This window comes from Larus michahellis, chromosome 7 (assembly GCF_964199755.1).
Source record: "Larus michahellis chromosome 7, bLarMic1.1, whole genome shotgun sequence".
Lineage (NCBI taxonomy): Eukaryota > Metazoa > Chordata > Aves > Charadriiformes > Laridae > Larus > Larus michahellis.
In genome coordinates this window covers 5,208,718-5,227,580 of record NC_133902.1, presented here as the reverse complement: position 1 = coordinate 5,227,580, position 18,863 = coordinate 5,208,718, and the positions used below count along the sequence as shown (strand labels likewise).

Genomic DNA, 18,863 nt, shown 5'->3' with positions numbered 1-18,863 from the left:
TCTAGCATGACCTAACCTTCTGAGCAAACAGAACACTCCAGGCTCATCTAAAATGCTCCAGCAAAGATACGAAACATCTGGGCAATCTACTGGAAATAGGGGTGAATTGGAAGTGTGGTCAGGTCCAGTTAACACGGATGAATGGCATGAATGCCTAAAATTAAAGACTGCCTGGATTTTTCTGTAATTACAGGGTGCGCCCAGATGACTTGGACAATTGCACACAGCTATTTTCAATGGGTAGCTGCAAGTCTAAAGTGATTTGCATATCGCATTTAGTTAAGCTACTACCAGGAACCTTTCTGAATTCTCTTAGAAATCTTTTTCTCTTAAATGGAACACACAATAAAGTAATGCCTCTTGATTTAAAAAAAAAAATAAAATCCAGAATAACTTGTGGAACAGCAATACTGTTTATTGTATAGAGATTAAGTGGCCAGCCAAGATTGGGAAGGAAGCCAAATGACCTCCTATCCTCCAGGCTGTATTAATATCCCTAGTTCAAATGGTTCAGGCAGCTGCAGTCTCCATAAGAACTGTTTTAACCTTTCTTTGAAACTTTCTGTTTCTGTCCCCATCATTCGTATTCCTAATGCTTCTACCAGCCACGTCAGACAGGCATGCATCTTATTGCTGAGTACATCTGTATGAAACAACATAGCTCCCATAACATAAAGTGCTAGGTGAAAATGCTGTTAAAGTATGTAATTACAGCACAGTGAAATGCTAAGGAACTGGTGCCAGCTCTTTAAAGGTTATCCCATTTACTACATCCCTTTTTACAAAGGAACACCATTTCCCATCACATTGCTAGGTCCTGTTTGCTCCTTGCTCCACTGCTGCCACAGGCGTTGCCTTGGGTTTATCATTTATCATTTGCTTCCGTAAGTGTGAATTAATGAGCCTTCTTAGCATAGACAGGACATTGGAAAGAGAGTTTATGACCATATTTTTTTCGCAAAAGCATCAAACATCAGTTGACTACAGTAGTCTCACGGAGCAGGGACATTTAAAAAGAGAAAATTTAACACAAACTTATCGTCATGCACCCTACACAAAGATTTTTTGGCTACCAACTGTTTTAGTCTCTCAAATGCCAGTGATCTGAAAAGATACCAAAAAGCCAGGCACGTCCAATTTTCTTCATTACCTTTCCTAGTTGAGACTGGCAAGAATAGGTAGCATGATGCTCTCAAGCTCTGTGCTCAAAACAAGCTCATCTGACAGGAGATGTCTCAGAGACATCATTCAGAGTAAATTGTAAAGCCATTCTAAAACGGTCTGTGCACTTTTTAAGCTCAGCGCTTTCTTCATGAGGTATTGAGGAGATCAATGACCTGTAGAAGGCAGCTCAGTTCTGGTATTTTGATTACAAAGAAGACGTGGCGCTGCTATAGCTAAGGTTTTCGTAAGAATAAAAAAATGAAAGTAATACCAAAAGGGAGATATTTCAGGTAATATGTGATAAAGTAATTACTTGACCTCTCATTTCCTCTGCTTGCAAGGTGAAAACCCGTTACTACTGACACTGAAATCATCACTGTAACTAGACATATGAGTAACCTCCCTAACGAGCCAAATAGCATCCATTCGTGCCCATCAGATCTATTGCTCCCAGCGCTGTGTGGACTGGCAAACATTTCGCTATACTTTGTTCACATTTTTTAGCTTTTACTTCCATTTTAATATATAAAGACTGACTTTTAAAATGAAAACAAATGCTGGTAAACAAGGCTTGAGAGTAGTTGCTGGCACAGTGCGCCTAACACGCAGTGAATGCACTGAACCTTTCCTAGCAAGTAATAGTTGTTTTGAACACAAATTACCCCACGACAACATTCTCATTCTTAAAAGTCACCTACTTCAAAGGCTCCACTAAAGGCTAGTAAAGTAACAGGGGTTTGTACATATTCCTTATTTTGGGTCTTTGCACACCAGTTGCCACTTGAATGGGGAGGGGCGGGGGTGACATGTAATGCTGAGTTCACAGGGAGCTGATTTTTTTATTACACAAACATACAGGACCAAATGAGAGCTGGTATAAGCAGAAGCAATTTCATGGACATCTCTGGGCCATTTCAGAGATGAGATAATGGTGACAAAAGATATACATCAATTGTGACGGGTACTTCTGTAATTTACACCACTGTCCCATTCAGTGAGTGGGCAAAACAAGTATTAGTTGTACCTGGAGAGGCAGAGGCAGACTACACAGCAAGACCGGGAACTAACAAGTTCTCCTCATTGTAAGAATCCCATTAGATATTGATGAGTTCTTATTTTTGCTGTGCATCTCTTTTCTGCTCTTCAGGGTAAATGGTATTTGTTACACCCACCTGCTGACAGCCAGCTCCCCGTTTGCTACACAGCTAACACTCCCGTCCACCTCCTCACCCACTCGTATAAACGGCACCACTGCTGAATGCCACAGAGAGAAACGGCCCGGGCTGCGTTCTTTCATTCCCAAGGCTGCAGGAGCGAAGATGCAGCAGCGCAGCTCCAAGGACCACACAGATACTCTGGGGAAGGAGGGAGGGAGAGGGGGGGAGGAACCAGCTCCCCTCTGTGTCCAAGGCAGCAGCACAGCTACTTCCTGCCTGGAGCCCTGCTGCAGAATTGCTAATGACCACGCTGGCTGCTCCCACAGCTATTTCTAATTATCCCTATTGAGAATTCCGAGATTAGCCATGTCCCGGAATTCCTGGGCGGTGGGGCAGGCTGCAGACTGCAGGAGGCTCACAGCAAAGGATGGAGACAAGGTGGGGAGAGGTCTCAACAGCAAAGGATGTTCATGGAACAGGCAGCAGGGCTCAGCGTTTTCCCAGTTAAACTCACAGTTTGGAGCTGCTCCAGCTGGTGGCAAATCAATTCAGTGTTTTCACTGATTGTCATTGCATCCAGGCAACACAAGGAAAGCGTCTTGGACTTTGGGATGGATAGAATGTAAATGCTATTTTTAAAATTACCCAGCAGGATAGAAAGTTACGCATGAGAGCCCTGCATGGGCGTTTATTTTATCCCTCCAATCAAGAGACTTGTATTTGTTTACAGGATAAAGCCCCCTATGTGAAAAAAGGTAGAGCTTGGCTCAAGTTATTTGGCTACACTGGAGAAGCACGTTTAAGCATTGGCATCGCTGTGAAGGGGCCTTGCACATTGGTAAATCAACCTGATTATTCCCAACACGCCATGATTTGGCTGCTGCATTTATTTTCCAGACCCGACCCTGGGTCCATAGAAACTGCATGTACACATTCAGCTATAAGTGTTTTTATTTAGAAAAAGAAAACATTTATTCTGGAAAAAAAATTGGGAATATCTTGAAGTTTTAAGCCCGTATTTTCACTACTTAAGAACTCTGAACACTGCCCTTTTTATCAGAGCATCTTTCCAAATATTACTGAAATTCATCATCATCCAATGATACGATATGATGATCTATATTTTAACAACTAAGGAAATTAAGGCAATGGTATTATGCAAGACTTGCCAAGGTCACCAAGATGGTCCAAAGCAGATTTGGGCGCACAATTCCTCACCAACTTATTGTCAATTTCCATTTAAACACAGGATAATCCCTCGTGCTTCAATAGCTATTACCAAGAATCCCCTCAACTTTTGCATAGACAGGAAAAGTCTCTCTGAAGTCAACATCCTCCTCTTTGGCAAAACTCGGAGAAAAATGAAGAGAGCCAGAAATGTCACCCGTTTCTCAGAAACTCACAGAAAATACTAATAACTTCCTGGAAAAACCCCATTGCACATAAATCTTACTTCTAAATGTCAAAATGCTACAAGTACTGTCGATGCAGAGCTCTTAGTAAGCATGTACACCCTCTTGTAACAAGGATACACTAGCATATGGTACTTCAGGGTAAGTGTCATTGCTCGCCAGAGGAGAACTTTATTGCATCAACGGTATTGGTAAATATTAAGACAGAGAGCTTTTTCCTGCTTGCTCAGCAGGCTCTGGCCATCAGCCTCTAATCTCAGGCGCACACGTCGGTGCGGCAGAAGGGAAATCTTCCCAGTCCTCCCCAGAAGAGAGAGACTCTGCCGTGAATGCTGCTCGGAATGAATGGATGGCTGCCATTTAAATCCGGAGGGGTTTTCTCCAGTGTTTTTCTTCACCCACATCACACAAACCGGGACTTAGGTTTGCTGATGATCTCCAGCACACGAGATCACAGTGCTGTGGGAATCCAGCCTTTCCTGACTCCACATAAACCGTGGGTAACAGCAGATGGGATTTACCTCCTATCCTTGTTGCTTGACAGACCTCACTGGGAAAGGTGGCTGGAAAACGCGTGCATCCACTCCCCCGCATTACTGCTGAATTACAGAACACCGCCGCGTACCTAGTTCGCATGGCTAGTGAAATATTTAGATAGAAACCTGATTAATGTTGATATACCAAGAGAAAGACTGATACGATTTGGAAACATATTGAAACAGTTTTATGCTATTTGTTGACACAAACACAAGAAGTATCCTAGAAAAGGCTAAAAGAATCACAGCCGTACCCAGGCGCGGATCTTGCGATTAAGAAATAACTGGGTTATTTTCTGCATTTCTTTAGGACAGTGCACAGCTGTGCTGGGATTCTCAAGGCTTTAAAACTAAGCTCCATTGTATTAGTGTCAAAGGAAGCGTCTGACCCGTTGTTTCATGAGCCAAGTCCCAGGAATGGTATTCCGCCCAGGTTCAGAGGGTTGATCCCTGGTTTCTGTCCCAACCAGCTCTTTGATTCTCCACCAGCACTGCCAGCCTGAGCACCAGCCCCGAGGGCCGGGGCAGCATTCGCAGCGCAGTCTCTGCTCACGCTCTGCGGTCCAAGGCGGTGCATAACTGAAGCGTAAGTAAGGCGAAATGCTCAGTTGAGACTTAAAGATCGAGACAGTAGTCGCTTAAGCAGAAATATAATGTCAACTACCCATGCTGATGACGTACAAAGAAATAACAGACTTCTTATTTCTAAATATAACCCTTAGCTTCCAGAATAAGGAAGAAACGGTCAAACCCAGACATGCTAATGCACAACCGGCCATGAAGGAGCAGGTCCCCACAACCTGCAGCCCCAGGAATGCACCACCCACTTGATGCATCGGCAGCCCAAAGCCAGTCATCCCGGCTGGCCGCGCTACAGCAGGGAGAGTCCACCTCCCTAAGGAGAATGCATTGGCCCCACGGCCATTTGACCAAAGGGAATACGTTATGCCCTCATCAGCCTATCTGCATTTGTACATCTTTGGGCCACGCTTAATCTGTGCTGGATCTCATCCAGCCAGAAAACGAGTAAAAAAAAAAAAATAAATATGAGAAAGCAGGGGATAGTGTCATGGAATAGAGCTCGAAAACAAAGAGGATATGGAGGAAATACCGTCTACTGCAAAAAGAAAAGGAATGCAAATTCCTGTGAGAAAAAGAAAGCCACAAATTCATAAACAAAAAAAGCTAGTATTAGTCTGAGTTTAAACCTAATACAAAAGGGTGAAAAGCTTTATATTGTATCCACTGCCAAACCACCAGTCGACCAGTCTCTTGCTATAATTACTTGACAAACAGCAAATACTGCAACAGCCTTTATTTTTCTCCCCAAGTTTTTGCATCTTTGCTACGTGAAGAACGCAGTACGATGCAGACACACCAGCTCTTACAGTCTGATGTACCAGTTTTATGCTTCTAGTAGTAAAAGCGTTCAGAATTACATTTAATGACTTTTAGGTTATGTTCGGAAGTAATTTGTTTCCAATTTCTGTCTCTCAAGGTTGGAATAGTCATAATAGTGGGAATACTTCAAGGTAGGCTTTTTTTTTTTTCCTTTTTGAATAGCTGAGGCAGAATACAGGAAAGAAGCTTTTATTAATATATATTATTAGTATATACAGCAAAGTTTAAGTACTTAGACTCCTCTTAATGTCCATCTATATATCTGGAAACTATGCAGGCTGCAGTCTCCATCGGGATATTTCGTCAGAGCCCTAAATCTATTTGTGTTTTAAGAAAAGGAAGCTTCAAAAAACAACTCACAACTTTTGAGGCAAATATTCAGAGTGGTTGGGCATACAGATATTTGTATTTTGCTAATTTAGACTAAACAATACAATGTCAGGTAGTATCGCCCTAAAAATAGTTCCTACATACTCCTCAGCACGCTTTCTAAAACTGCACAGTGTTCTGGGACCTGCTGCAAAGTCAGACAACCCCAAATAAGGCATGGAAACAAATAAATCATTTTCTTCCAGCTTTGCTCACAGTTGCTAGCATGTTTTATGCAGAATAATTAAAAGGAATTCTTTTCTCCAGGAACTACTTGTACAACGTGAAAGCTACGTAAAGATTGCTGCGGTTAGTACTGTCTCCGTGCTGTTGAGATTCCTCCAGACGGTATGAAATCAGACCTGGGGCTGGTCCCGCAAATACCAGTAAGACCGATACCATTTTATCCACCATCTCATACTGGTGTCAGTGCTAACAGGGAGCACTGCCTCTTCTCCTGAAGACGCCCACTGCCTTTATCCATAAGCTGGCGTACTGACACTGTCATAGTCAGGGAGATGATATAAAGCAATGCTTTGAATGCACTGGTCGGGAATATATGAAATATAAAAATTTTCAGAGGTATACCTGCCATTTTGCTTTGTCAGTTCTAGAACATTCCTCTTCTCCTCCTATTTAGCATTCCTCTACTTAAAACAACTGCACAGATAGCTTTACTGTAAAAGATGGTGGTTCTTCAACAAGTGGATCCCAAATGGGTCCTGCTAAACCAAACAGAAGTTTGATAAAAAGAATAACGGTGACTGTGCATGGGAGAAAAGAGTCTGTTCCAGATTCTCTTTTCCTCTGTGCCATAGGATGGATGTGTAGCGGTTGGAAAAATATGAAAACAGTTCTTTTAAGCGAGCCATATTCATTAACATGGTAGCAATTCCCTTCACTCTCTGGAGTGGGTATACGTGGCAGAAACAATAATCCTCAGTTCTAATGATCACGGGTTAAGTGCCTCTTGATGTTCCCTGTTTTCACAATACATCTGTGGATAGTAATAGACTTAATCTAGAGAGGTTTGGCCCCTTGACAAATGGTCTCCACAGAGAGCAAACAGAACCAGGGCACTTAAATAACACCACAGTCACTAATGATATGATTATGGAAGGTGATAATGGAACAAGAATGACTCTCAGCAGCTTCCAGGAGTTACAACTCATGGGAACAGAGCCTATTAGAAATGAGGCACCCAATTTCTACTTCACACTGGTGCTATGATGTACAATCTTTTTAAATAGATGAAAAACAACCCCACAAGACAACAGACAAAAAGCTATTTTAACATAAATAACTTACTCTCAGCAGGCTTTGTGGTTTAAAGGACTTGTGGTAATTGAGTTCCAGAGCTACAAAAGCAGTTCTCAAGTCTGGTCATCTCATCGCCCTACATTATACACCGTGATGTCAACAAATTCTGAGAGGCGGAAGGTACAGTCTGTGTATGTCTGGCGAAAGAGATCATGTGCCAGTGCACAATTCTTATAGGGAACCATATAATAGATAAGGTTGGTTTTCTTAAACTGGAGATTTTCCTCAAGGAAGTCTTGCACAAAGCCACTGAGCCCGAAGCCTTATTTCACTACAATTCTTTTTACTGCTGAGATTTTTTTTAGCACCTCCCCTGCATAGTTATTCAAAAATCGATGTCCAAAATGCCAGATTAACATTCATCCAGGCATTGAAATATGACAATTGAAATCATATGATCAATCACGCCACAGCTTATGCAATCCCTCTTGCATATTCTTTTCTCCTAGTTGTTAAACTGAACTTCCTCTTTATTTTCGTTCTAGTGATTATGTTTTCATGTTCTAAATAACTACTCTTTCCCCTGAGCGTTCATATCTTTTTGGTATCAGATCACTGTTTAAATAGGGATCTTAGAAATGACATAGCAGACTAGAGAAACACAGATGCTTTTATGTTTCCCCTCAGTTACTGTAAACTCATGCAATTTCTTTTTTTCAAAAACAAACAAAACCCTCCAGGCCACTACTAATGGGGAGTCTCAACTCCCTCCAGTGTCCCTCTCTTGTTTTATGAGATTGCCTCCGGGGGAACACGATGAAGTTCAAAGCCAGGGAATGTTCCCACTGTAGCCAATGCAAGGATACATCCCAGAAGCAGGATGTAAATTTCTATCTATAGTATAAGCCTTTTACGGATTAAAGCATTTAAAAGTGGAGACTTGTGTGCTGGTCCCTAGGTCTTATCCCCAGATACTCTCCTAGGTCACTAATCCAGCTTTTCCTCAGGGAATCTGGGACATGGGTAGTAGCTGCTACTGAGAGTATCAGTTATTCTAATCCATTTTGCTTGTACTGTTTAATGAAACCTGGCATCTTTATAATTTAAACAGAAAGGAATTTCCCTCTTCCTCACCAGCACAGATGAGGAACTGGTACTAGACCTTAAAGGCAGTACATTTCGCCACTGAAAAGAGAAGTTAGGCAGCCAAGCAACAAGTCTTTTATTCTCTCATTCCGTTGCATCACAGAGCTGAAAACAGTTTGCATCCAAAGTTATCTGTGGTTCTGGACTTCATGTTAGAAAGAACATGACAGATTATACTGGGATTTGCACAGATGCCTCATAGACAGGGATATTATCTATGGAAAAGAAGTCATGCACGTCATCAGGGTTCTGCTCGGTGGAGTTCGTTACCTCATTCCCACCACTGCAGCGGCTAAGGCAGGAAGGAGGATGACGTTCTTTACTCCACTCCCGTTCTTTGTACTCAAGAATGATAAAAACTCCCTGTGGAGCTTAATATCAGCCTTATCGTAAGAGTGCAAGGGTCTGGGAAAAGCAAGTTCAAGAAGAGTGAGTGAACGGACCACAAAGAGCGCAATGGGAATGAGAATCTGAGGAAGAATGTCCAAGAGATAATGCCTCTAAATGAAGCAGTGAAGATAGAAAGGCCAGACTCTCACCATAAATCAATACCGTGTTTGTCCTTTGGTTCATCTGACTAATTTTTGCCCTGAGATCTGACACTCTGTGTAATAAGGTCTCCTACTGCATCACAGTCTGAGCTTCTCGGACTTTCCTGGATTGCGCAGTGTTTGACAGTGCTTTACCTGCTTGTTCTCAAAAACTGCTGAAATCTCCTTCTGCCGCTTTAGAAAGTGGAACGACAGAGGACAGCTGTGAACAGAACCAGAGCCTCACCAGAGGCAGGAACCAAAACGACAAAGCTTTTTTCTGAAACATCATGTGGACAGTCACGTAGCAACAACACTCCAGCAGCCATATAGAAAGCAAAGACTTCCACTGTCCTCTGAAGCATGGACATACTTTCCTCCAGAGACTAATACTAAAAGGAAAAACAAATAGACCCGGATTGCCTTGCATACCTCCTGGGTGGCCTGCTATCCGATACGCAGTTAGCTCCACTACTTGGGTTCAGCACAGAAAAACAAAACTCCTTTTCTATTCTATCACAGAGGGAATACGCTTGGTGCCAATCTGGTACCTACAGAATCAGGACAAGCCTCTATATTTGCAAAGTCACATAATAATTTCAAAAAGCAATACGTTTAGTCCAACTTGGGTGTAATCAGAGAAAGAAAACTACAGAGGACACAAAGTGAACTCAGACTGTTTTGCTCACCGTATGTGCCTTTTGAAAGAAAAAAGGACAACACTGTCAGGAGAAAGCGTTACTCCAGAGATGGGTTTGCTGGCTTAACAGAGGTTAGACTTGGAAAAGTTGAATTCCATTAATCATTTTCTGAGGACTGGATTGCAACCTTCCCCCACACCTTCGAATTCAAGACCAGGAGAATTTTAATAGATGAGATATAAAATAAATCAAGACAGCACAGAGCATACAATTTCAGGGGACGGCACTGTAGCCTTTTAGGCAGTAGCACAGAACTGCAGGATAAACGCTAACCCCGACTTTATTCTAAGGTGTGTCTGAAGTCAAGAGCATTCTCTGATACCTGTCCTTCTGTAAAATTGGTGCAAGCCAGATGAATACACCAGTGCTAAGAAATGACTCAAACTTTTATAGATCCCTTTACTTAAGGAGAAAGCTACTGTCTTTTCTTCCAAACTCCCGCACCCTGCAGCTAACGCTTCATAAAGAGCTGATTGTGAAGAAAAAAAATATTTTATTATTTACTTTAAAAGATGGACTCTGCTTTTATTAAAGACTTGCTCCAGGGTGCATATCATGTGGTGATAACTTCTTTTGTCTTCTGCTCTAAGTAACAAACAATATTATTCTTAAGAAAGACAAATCTCAACATTATATCAAACCAAGACCATCCTGCACACCCAGCATATATCACAGGATGAACTGTTGTCTATAATTGCCTTCTACAGCTCAGTTACGAGCAGAACCAAAGGCCTAACTCAACTGCATACAAACACTAACCAGAGCTTGATAAACACAGCAATGGCCATACGAGAACTGCACAAATCATTATACCTGTTTAACAGGGAAAATCACTCTCCGCAGTCAAACCTTGCTTTGAAAAATCCCATTAAACCACAGCAGATCAGAACGACTGGGGTCCCAAGCCAAAAAATTCATTTAGTCAAGGCCACACAAAAAAACCCAATGATTTCTTTGATTTTACAGAAACGACCAATGGAAAAACTCTCACAACAGAACAGCACCCACAAAGGCCTACAGAAAAACTATTAATTAAAACGTAATTTCATAAATTGATGCCAAATCGGAGCTGCTGCACATACGCACTCTGTTTCTCACCATCAGCAACCTTTGATGCAGTAAATATTTTGGTGTTTGTATACGAATTACTTATGACAACGTAACATTGGGAGCTGCTGTGTTAAAGAAATCTGAAGGAAGAGGATGGAAACACCCAGTAGAAGTAAACATGCAAAAATAGACATATTTCTTTGAAGTGACATTGCTTACTGCACACCTATAGGAAAGGGATTAACTTCTCTCCGGAGAAAAGTAAAAATGTACCTATTCCCTTACCTGGTAACCTTCAGTCTTCTTTTGGCACCATTTCAGCAGAGCGTTCCTCTTCGAACCACCATACTCCCGAGCCAGCGCTGCCAGCGGGTCCTTCCTCTCCACACTAATCCAGGGACGCATAAGGGAGAAGATGATAAATATGCTGAAGTCTCTACGTTTTTACCAGTGTGTAAATACTATCTGTATGACAAAGCAGAATGGCAGCACAGAACCTACATGTAAACCAAACTGTAAGAGCTTTCAGAGCTTGCGTTCTATGTTTGCCTTGAGGTGAGACAAATTCAGTTGGTATTACTGCATACCTGAAAAAGACCTGAAAAAACAGCGGCCTATGGATAGTCGTGGGCATGTGTTAACCCAGCATTTCTGCTACTGTTTTCATCAGCTTTTCATATTAAATTTCCAAGTAACCTCTTTGCTTTACACACTGAAAGGCGGACTTAGGCGTACAATTGAAAGAAATTGTCTAAAGAATCTGTAACAGCGAATTCACATCCAGTTGAGCTGCTGCAGAACGAATTCCTGAATAAGCTGGAAATTCTGGAAGCTGTATTGCAGTCGAGGCCTAGAAGCCAGTTAAAGGCCAACACTTGCACTGTCTCCACCCTACAGCATCTACAGTTGGACACAATGGTGGAAAATATGTATGTTTTTCTCAAGACAGAAGAAAATTATGTATCCAACTTTCCCTTAGACCTTAAAGCTTTTAGTTTTTAACTCACCCTAACACGTGATTCTATGATTCTATGCAAAGCTAGAGTAAGACAATGAGCGTTGACCATTCGTACATCATGGAATTCTTGTATACAACTGAGTGCCTCCTGAAAACTTGCTATCCTCATTTTGTCATGATTGCTCATCTTACAGATGTTGTTATTATAATCTGAATTTTGTTATTTAGATCTGACAAAGCCTGGTAATTCTGAACCAGACAGTTGAGCCAGCAGGGTTTCCACTGGAGAGAGGGGTCCACCAGATTAAATCATTCATCTTGGTGACAGGAAATGCCGTCAATCTTTCCAGTGTGCTGTTGTTCCCACGAAACTGAGAGGGTACCTGAGCTTGCTTTGGGGTTTCAAGCTGCTGGGGGTAGAGGTAAGCATTCTGCTGCTGAAGGCCATAGGGGGTTTGCTCAGGGATTCCAGGGAGGGGCTTTTACGGAGGTAATGGTCTGGTTTCAGCTCTTCATTTCTCCCCTTCAGAAGGTCTGTGGGAATTAAAAAAAAAAAAGCTGTCAGTTTGCAGTCTGAGGAATTTGATTAATCACTGTCCTGCCACCCAGCACACAATATGTAGTCTGTTGTTTTGATTCTAAACAAATGTACTCATTTGTTCATTAAACACACATGGGGCTAGGAAACCTTGAGCAGATTAGCGGTGATCATAACAAGGAATGGCTTTGATGATTTAAACAGTAAAGACTGCCTGGTTTCCTGTGATTGATGCTCCTGCTGGGGGGTAGGGGCCTCAGGTGAATGAGGGGAAATACCAAAATCTACAGTCTTAAAGGTTCAAAAGCTGATCGCCAGATATCTTCACCAGATGACTGACCAGCCCTAGCACAATAATTTCTTTTCTGTCACTAGCGGACTTGCAACAAGAAAGCCTCTAGTCTCCTGGATACAACCCAGCTCAAGGCAGCAGTACAAGGCACTTATTACAACACGATGCTTGGCATCCTACCTAACAGGACTTTGGGAAGCCTTAATAAATTCATAGCAGATGGATCTATATTTTTATTACACATATTACCTACTTCTATATAATATATTTTACTATACATATTTATATATGTGTACATATATATAAATCAAATAAAATCAACAAAATTAGTAGCCATAAAATCCAATGTTAATAGGTTTTTGAAGACAAGCCAAAGAGATCATAGAAATCAAATTATCTCGGTTACCTCCCTGTGTTAATTCTCAATTAATGCCATATCACCTAGAGGTGTGAATTCCTTCTTATCTCACCTCCAGCAGAGGCTAGTACCACTAAATCAGTCCCAAAATTCTTTTCAGCAGTAAACCGGGTGTGTGTATCAGCAGTTGCCAGATAAACACATCCCTCCAACAAGCCTGCAGTTGCCTTTGCTTTGGCTCCTGAATTTCGTAAGACTAAATCAGCATTTGTAGCTGCCGAGAGCTATAGGCAACTCTGCACCTTCTTTCCACAGCATAAAAGGCTGCTAAGTTCCTTTCTATTAAGAACTCCAAATGGAAAAGGACAGAATCCAGTCCCAAGAGACTGTCTCCCTTCCAGCAACTTGGCTGTAGGCAGAGCTTTGTTGCATTCGATTGTATACACCTTGCTCAGTCAGGGTCATCCTTCCTTCCACTCATCTGTCCCTTCTTTGTGTGTGCCATGAATCCATAACAAACACGAAAGAGCCCACAGCACGCTTTCTAAAAGCCCTTTTGTTGGTTTTCCACCATATATTCCAAATGTGTATGCTTCTCCTAGATCCTCATTGGGTTGGATCTATGGGGAATTGCCTCAAATTTAAATAGCCACCCCAATCAGAGAGGCATCCAATGAATGATTCTTGGGACCATTGTATTCTGCTTAGAGAAACGGATCTACCAAAAAAGGTATATCAATAAATAAAATCTGAACATCATGAAGAAGAATGGAGGTTTCACACTAGTTTATAAGGATAGCAAAAAACCCCACATTATTAAATCGCACTATTAAATTGTCATTAACATAATTGGACTGGCTAATGGCACGGTCCAATTAGGAAGTGCTGTGCATTCATGCACGGTACAGAAAAAAGGAAGGACAAGGAAAGATCCCAGATAGTAATAAAGGCTATTGGAAGCATTAGTTGGAAAGACAAGAGGGAGAAGATGAGGGTATATTAGGAGTAATTTGGAAAGAGAAACAGAGTCATAAACGTATGAAAAATATGCCAACATGATTAAGGAAAAATCCCATTCTGTTAGTACTATCTATTTGCACTTTTAAAAGAGACTTTGTGGTTACTGGCTTGAACTTTACAGCAGTGGCTGAAGTGGTGCACACTAACAGTATCCAGTTTTGCACCCTGAGTTTCACTTGCATGAGTAATATACTTCCTTTGACTTATTTCTGGCTGCTAGAAACTCCAGGACAGAACCAGTAAACCTCTGATTCTAAATGAAAAGATCATAGCCAAAGATCAGCTCTCTCTGCGAAGTAATCCATTCTCCTCCCCAACGATGTAACATTTGGGTCACGTTAAGGACATCACAGAACCCTGCTGTGATACTGGTCAGATGGAATCAGCCAGAAGATTATTATGATGGAGACTACTTCACTCTGAATTTCCTTGGGGATATTTTTTAATTCAGTGTTGTTTGCACAGGGCTTGGATCAACTGCCTTCCAGGATTATTTAGATTGGAACCAGAGCTATTACAACTTTATAGTAAACCTTTGCTATGGATTACTGGAACTAAATTAAACCCAGGTACAAAGAGAAGCTGTAAATACAGGAACTTGTTAGATAAGCAACCATAAATTTTTACCATACAATGGCTAATAAAATATCTGTTGATATCAACAGATTTTCACAGAACAATTATCCATGTGTAATAGCGATTATCCGTGGCCCGAAGTGGGATATTTATTCTTAAGGACTATCATTATTTTACACAGTTGACGCATTACTTCACTTTACTGTAAGCTGGTAAATACTAAAAAGGTCTTATTTTCCATTTAGGATCAGAGTACACTGTCATACAAGGCATTTTCTGGAAACCAACTGATACAAATAAGTAAACTCCGTCCGTTCCACTGGTAACTTCTGCTTGCTTAGCCTTTACTCCTGCAGGAGAAGCCAGTCGCACAGACAAGATGTTATTTGGTTATGCTGCCATCTACCCTATAACCTCTCTTGCTGTTCAGATCCACTATCTCTTCATCTTTGAATGATGGAAGGGGAATCTTAGCAGATTATCTGAAGAGTCTAAAAATGAAGACAGGCTCTAACTGCTCTCTCGTACTGGCAAACTGTTGCAGAAAAACCAGTCTACCAATGAACAAGTTGTGACTGATTTTTTTTGTCCCTCTCTGCAGTTTCACTGAGGTTTCACTAAAGGAATACAATATTTCATCTGTCCTTAAAAATCCAATAATCTGTTGTTACTAGCTTTGATTCCAATGCACCAACTACATTCAGGACTAGATAATCAAAATAAAGGGCCCTAGAGAAAATGGGAAACAAACACTGGTAGAAAAGAATATTAAATGACAAGAGAACAAAAGCAAAGTGTGAAATAAAAACAAACGCATCTCTTGAGAACTCTCAAAACAAACTATTTCGAGCCCAAATATGACTGCTCCTAGAACAGTCACATCGATATCTGAAATGTTTGATGTATTTCAAATGAAGCTCAATTTAAAAACAAATAAGCCCTCAGAAGACAGTGCTTTGGACTTGTTCCAGATACATACATGTTGAACAAAATCCAATCCTCTCCAGTTCCACAGCATGGATTAGAGAGGTGCCATGGATACTTTGGAATAAAGAAGGCAAGTTTGTGTTGGCACATCATAATAAACCAGCTATTTTTTAGTTTTCTAAGGCTATGATCAAGATGTGAATGGAAACATGACAAAATTAATAAGCTCTCTCAAACAAAGACCCTGAAGACACTTTCTCATTTTTCCTTTGACCATACCAGAAGAGGAAAAATGGCTCAGGCATAGGCCAACAGTTAACGACAAGCTTTTGCTAGCAAAAAGAGGCAACGTTTGTACATTTACTGCAACTTACCTGCAAGAGGAAGGTCTGAAAGATCTGTGTGTCTGGCAACGCCTTTGCTGGCTGGCTTGGCATTATTATAAACAGAATGTCTCTGCGAAACAAATAAACATACAAAAGATAATTAAAAAAAATACTAGCCATCATGCTTAAATAGGCAAGCAGGAAGAAGAGATGTTTCTGCTATCTCAAGATCACAAATCAGGTGGAGGGATACGCAAACCTTTCAACAAGGTATCATCTGGATAAATGGTTGTGAGAAATAAAAGAACAATATTTTTAGCTGGTAATATACTGGTTCCATTTCTATTTGCACCATTTTTTCTCTTGCCAAACATAATCTAGTGTCACAAACCTGAAGTAAGAATGTCTGTTCCTAACCTTCCCTCTGTCCCCAACACCTCGAATCATAAGTCAGAAGGATTCTTGACTCTGCAGCCCCAGCACCAGTTTTTAGCATTAATATCCCCCCAGCCAGGCATTAATAAAAGGTTCCTAAACCTCTGTTTAATCCTATTCTTTAAACTTCCTTTGCTGATTCTCTGAAAGAAATGAGCTCACGCATTAGTCTTTCAAAAGCCATCCGATTCTTCAGAACACTCACCTAAACACCCCAGCCTCACAACTGTTTTTTACCCAGATCCAGAGGGGAATAACTTGTTGTAAGTCCAGTGACCACCCAGTCAAAAAACATGCAATGACTTCTCCAGCCCAGACAGGTTAGCAGTCTGATGGTATGCCACCTTCAGCACATGTGGAAATTGGGAAGCACAGTACATTTGCTCCTCCATCGTTCACAAAAGCCGTATTGCCAATAACGTTGCACCACAGATTTGAAAATTGCTAACAGAAAGTTAAATAACTGGTGCAGTGACATACTAAGTACTTCATTCCAGAACAGTTATGCTTCAGTAGGAAAAAAACCCCAAACTGTAAGAGTTCTTCATTCAGCACAGCATGAACTTAATGGATAACTGGGAGCACGCATCTTAGAAACTTATTATCCCATGTCTTTCAACTCACATGCCAGCTACCTAGTTTAGTTTGAGGTTTGCCAATAATCGAAACCTATTTTCTGGTCAACAGTGATTAAAGTTCAAAACTGTATTCCAAAGAGTTCACATCCGTCCACTGTGACCTCTAAGCTGAAGTTAAAGACAAACTCACTTTGATCCTTTTTGTTAGTACTACAGCATTTGATGTTTTGTGGCAAATAAACAGATGAGTTTCCCCTTCCCCTTGTCAACATATGCACGTTGGATGCTGAAGCTATGTCACGCTGTAGCAAACACTGCACCTACCCATTTTAAAACTACAGGATGGAAAGAGCTCCTTGTACCTGCATGGGGGAAACAGCAGCTGCTGGGGCCGTCCTCACTGGAATCCCACTCAGAGGGCTCCTGGGGACCTTGTGAACCGTGATATTTTGTCCAGTGCTACCTGTACGGAAAAAACATGGAAACATTTGTATTTCAAACCCAACTATCCCCATCTTGTCAGAGCAGGGAATCACTGATGTAGTGGCATTCCACAGACAGCATTTACGTACCAAGCACTGACAGAAAACATCCATTAAGAAGCAGCACAAAGTGGCAAAAACTACCTGCTTACTACTAGAATTTTTTTTTCCCAACAAAATACAGTATTCAAATACCTGAGCATCCCAAGTCAAATGATTTGATCAGTGACTTCACAGTGGCTGCAGATTCTGACGGTGTGGGAGATGCTCTGCTAATGCAGACTCCCTGCCAGCGGTTGGTTGTATCTGCCTCTAGAGGTTCTACCTCTTCAGCTGTCAGCCTGCAAAGCAGAAACCAGATCAAAGTCAGGGGCAACAGGAAGTGCAAGCAGAGATTAAAGGTCTTTCTATGCCGTAAGGCAAATCCAACGATGCACATCTTTTACGGTAATGCCCAGAACAGGGACCACTCATTAAAATGTTCATGTTCTTTTCTTGGAGTGCCTAGCAAACATTAAATCATTGAGTCTAACAAATTTTTCTGCATTGTTAGCCATATCATCCCCATTCCCCGTCCTCACACACGATGGAAGATTATCACAGAAAAAAGCTGTTTGATGAGACTTGTGAGTAATCGTTGATAATTACCTGAAGATGGGCTTTCAATACAGCACAGGGGCCAAGGGGCTACTGTGGTCCTCAGTGTATAATGAGGAAAGTAACCAAAGAGAAAGATGTTATTTTACACTCTAAGGTTTTAATTGGTGTGACCACTGCTAGAGTCATTGTTACCAGTTAAAATGCCGTAACTGAAAATAAAATAAGTAATTGGACAGGGTTCCGATAAGAGCCATAAAAAATTAAATCAGAAAATATACATCATAATGAAAAACTTTGGAAACTCAACTCTTACAGCTTATCAACAAGGACATCTGCTGAACAAGTAAACCCTCAATCACAATCCATAAGCAGCTATATGGGGAACAAAACTGTTAAGTGCTTCATCCTAGCAGACACGAGAATACCAGAATTCTGGAATGAAGAAAAGCTCATATTGTAACAGGAAGGATCATTCAGTTACTCCCTTGTAAAGACATTTTGAAGTCAAGCTCAGGTGCTGCACTTACAGGAGTTAGTACAGGAAAGTCCACAGCTATGTTAAACAGCAAGTGTAACCATACAGTAGAACCGTTGCTTCTAGTCATGCATTTTACGGATCTGGCTGACGTTGCTTATCACTGACACCGTACTTACCCAGTAGCTCTCAGTTAGACTTCGAGCGTAATTACCTAGCTTTAGTTTAGGAAAGCTGGAATTAGATAACAAAGTCTAGTCACATCAAAAGAGCGTATTTGTGCATTACTTCCCTAATCTCCTAGCTGCTTAAGAAATGTGTGCTGATCTGCAGGTTCTGAGGTATCACTGTTTTTCCCTACTCCTAAGTACGGTAGGCACCAAGAGCTACATGAACACAAACCCAGAAATTATTTCATAAGAAGGATGGAGGACTCCATCCAGAAAGTGCCTACAGGGTTGAATAACTTCTGTTGAGCTAAGAAGAGAAGTCAGAATCTTTTTCTTTCCCTTTTGGCATCACGGCCTACAAAATGCAAGGGGCTAAAGGGTGTCAATGAATAAAAGAATAAG

At 41.3% G+C, this 18,863-nt stretch overlaps 1 protein-coding gene across 4 annotated transcripts in view; it reads right to left on the bottom strand.

The window, feature by feature from the left end:
- Window positions 1–18,863, bottom strand: part of SPECC1 (sperm antigen with calponin homology and coiled-coil domains 1) — a 94,290-nt gene that overhangs the window by 8,300 nt on the left and 67,127 nt on the right. For all 4 annotated transcript variants that reach the window (XM_074594401.1, XM_074594403.1, XM_074594402.1 and 1 more), the window contains 5 exons: window positions 17,412–17,557; window positions 17,097–17,197; window positions 15,770–15,851; window positions 12,068–12,218; window positions 11,012–11,114 (listed from right to left, as the gene is read on the bottom strand). In XM_074594401.1, coding sequence (XP_074450502.1) covers window positions 11,012–11,114; window positions 12,068–12,218; window positions 15,770–15,851; window positions 17,097–17,197; window positions 17,412–17,557 — 583 coding nt within the window. The remainder of the gene's footprint in view (window positions 1–11,011; window positions 11,115–12,067; window positions 12,219–15,769; window positions 15,852–17,096; window positions 17,198–17,411; window positions 17,558–18,863) is intronic.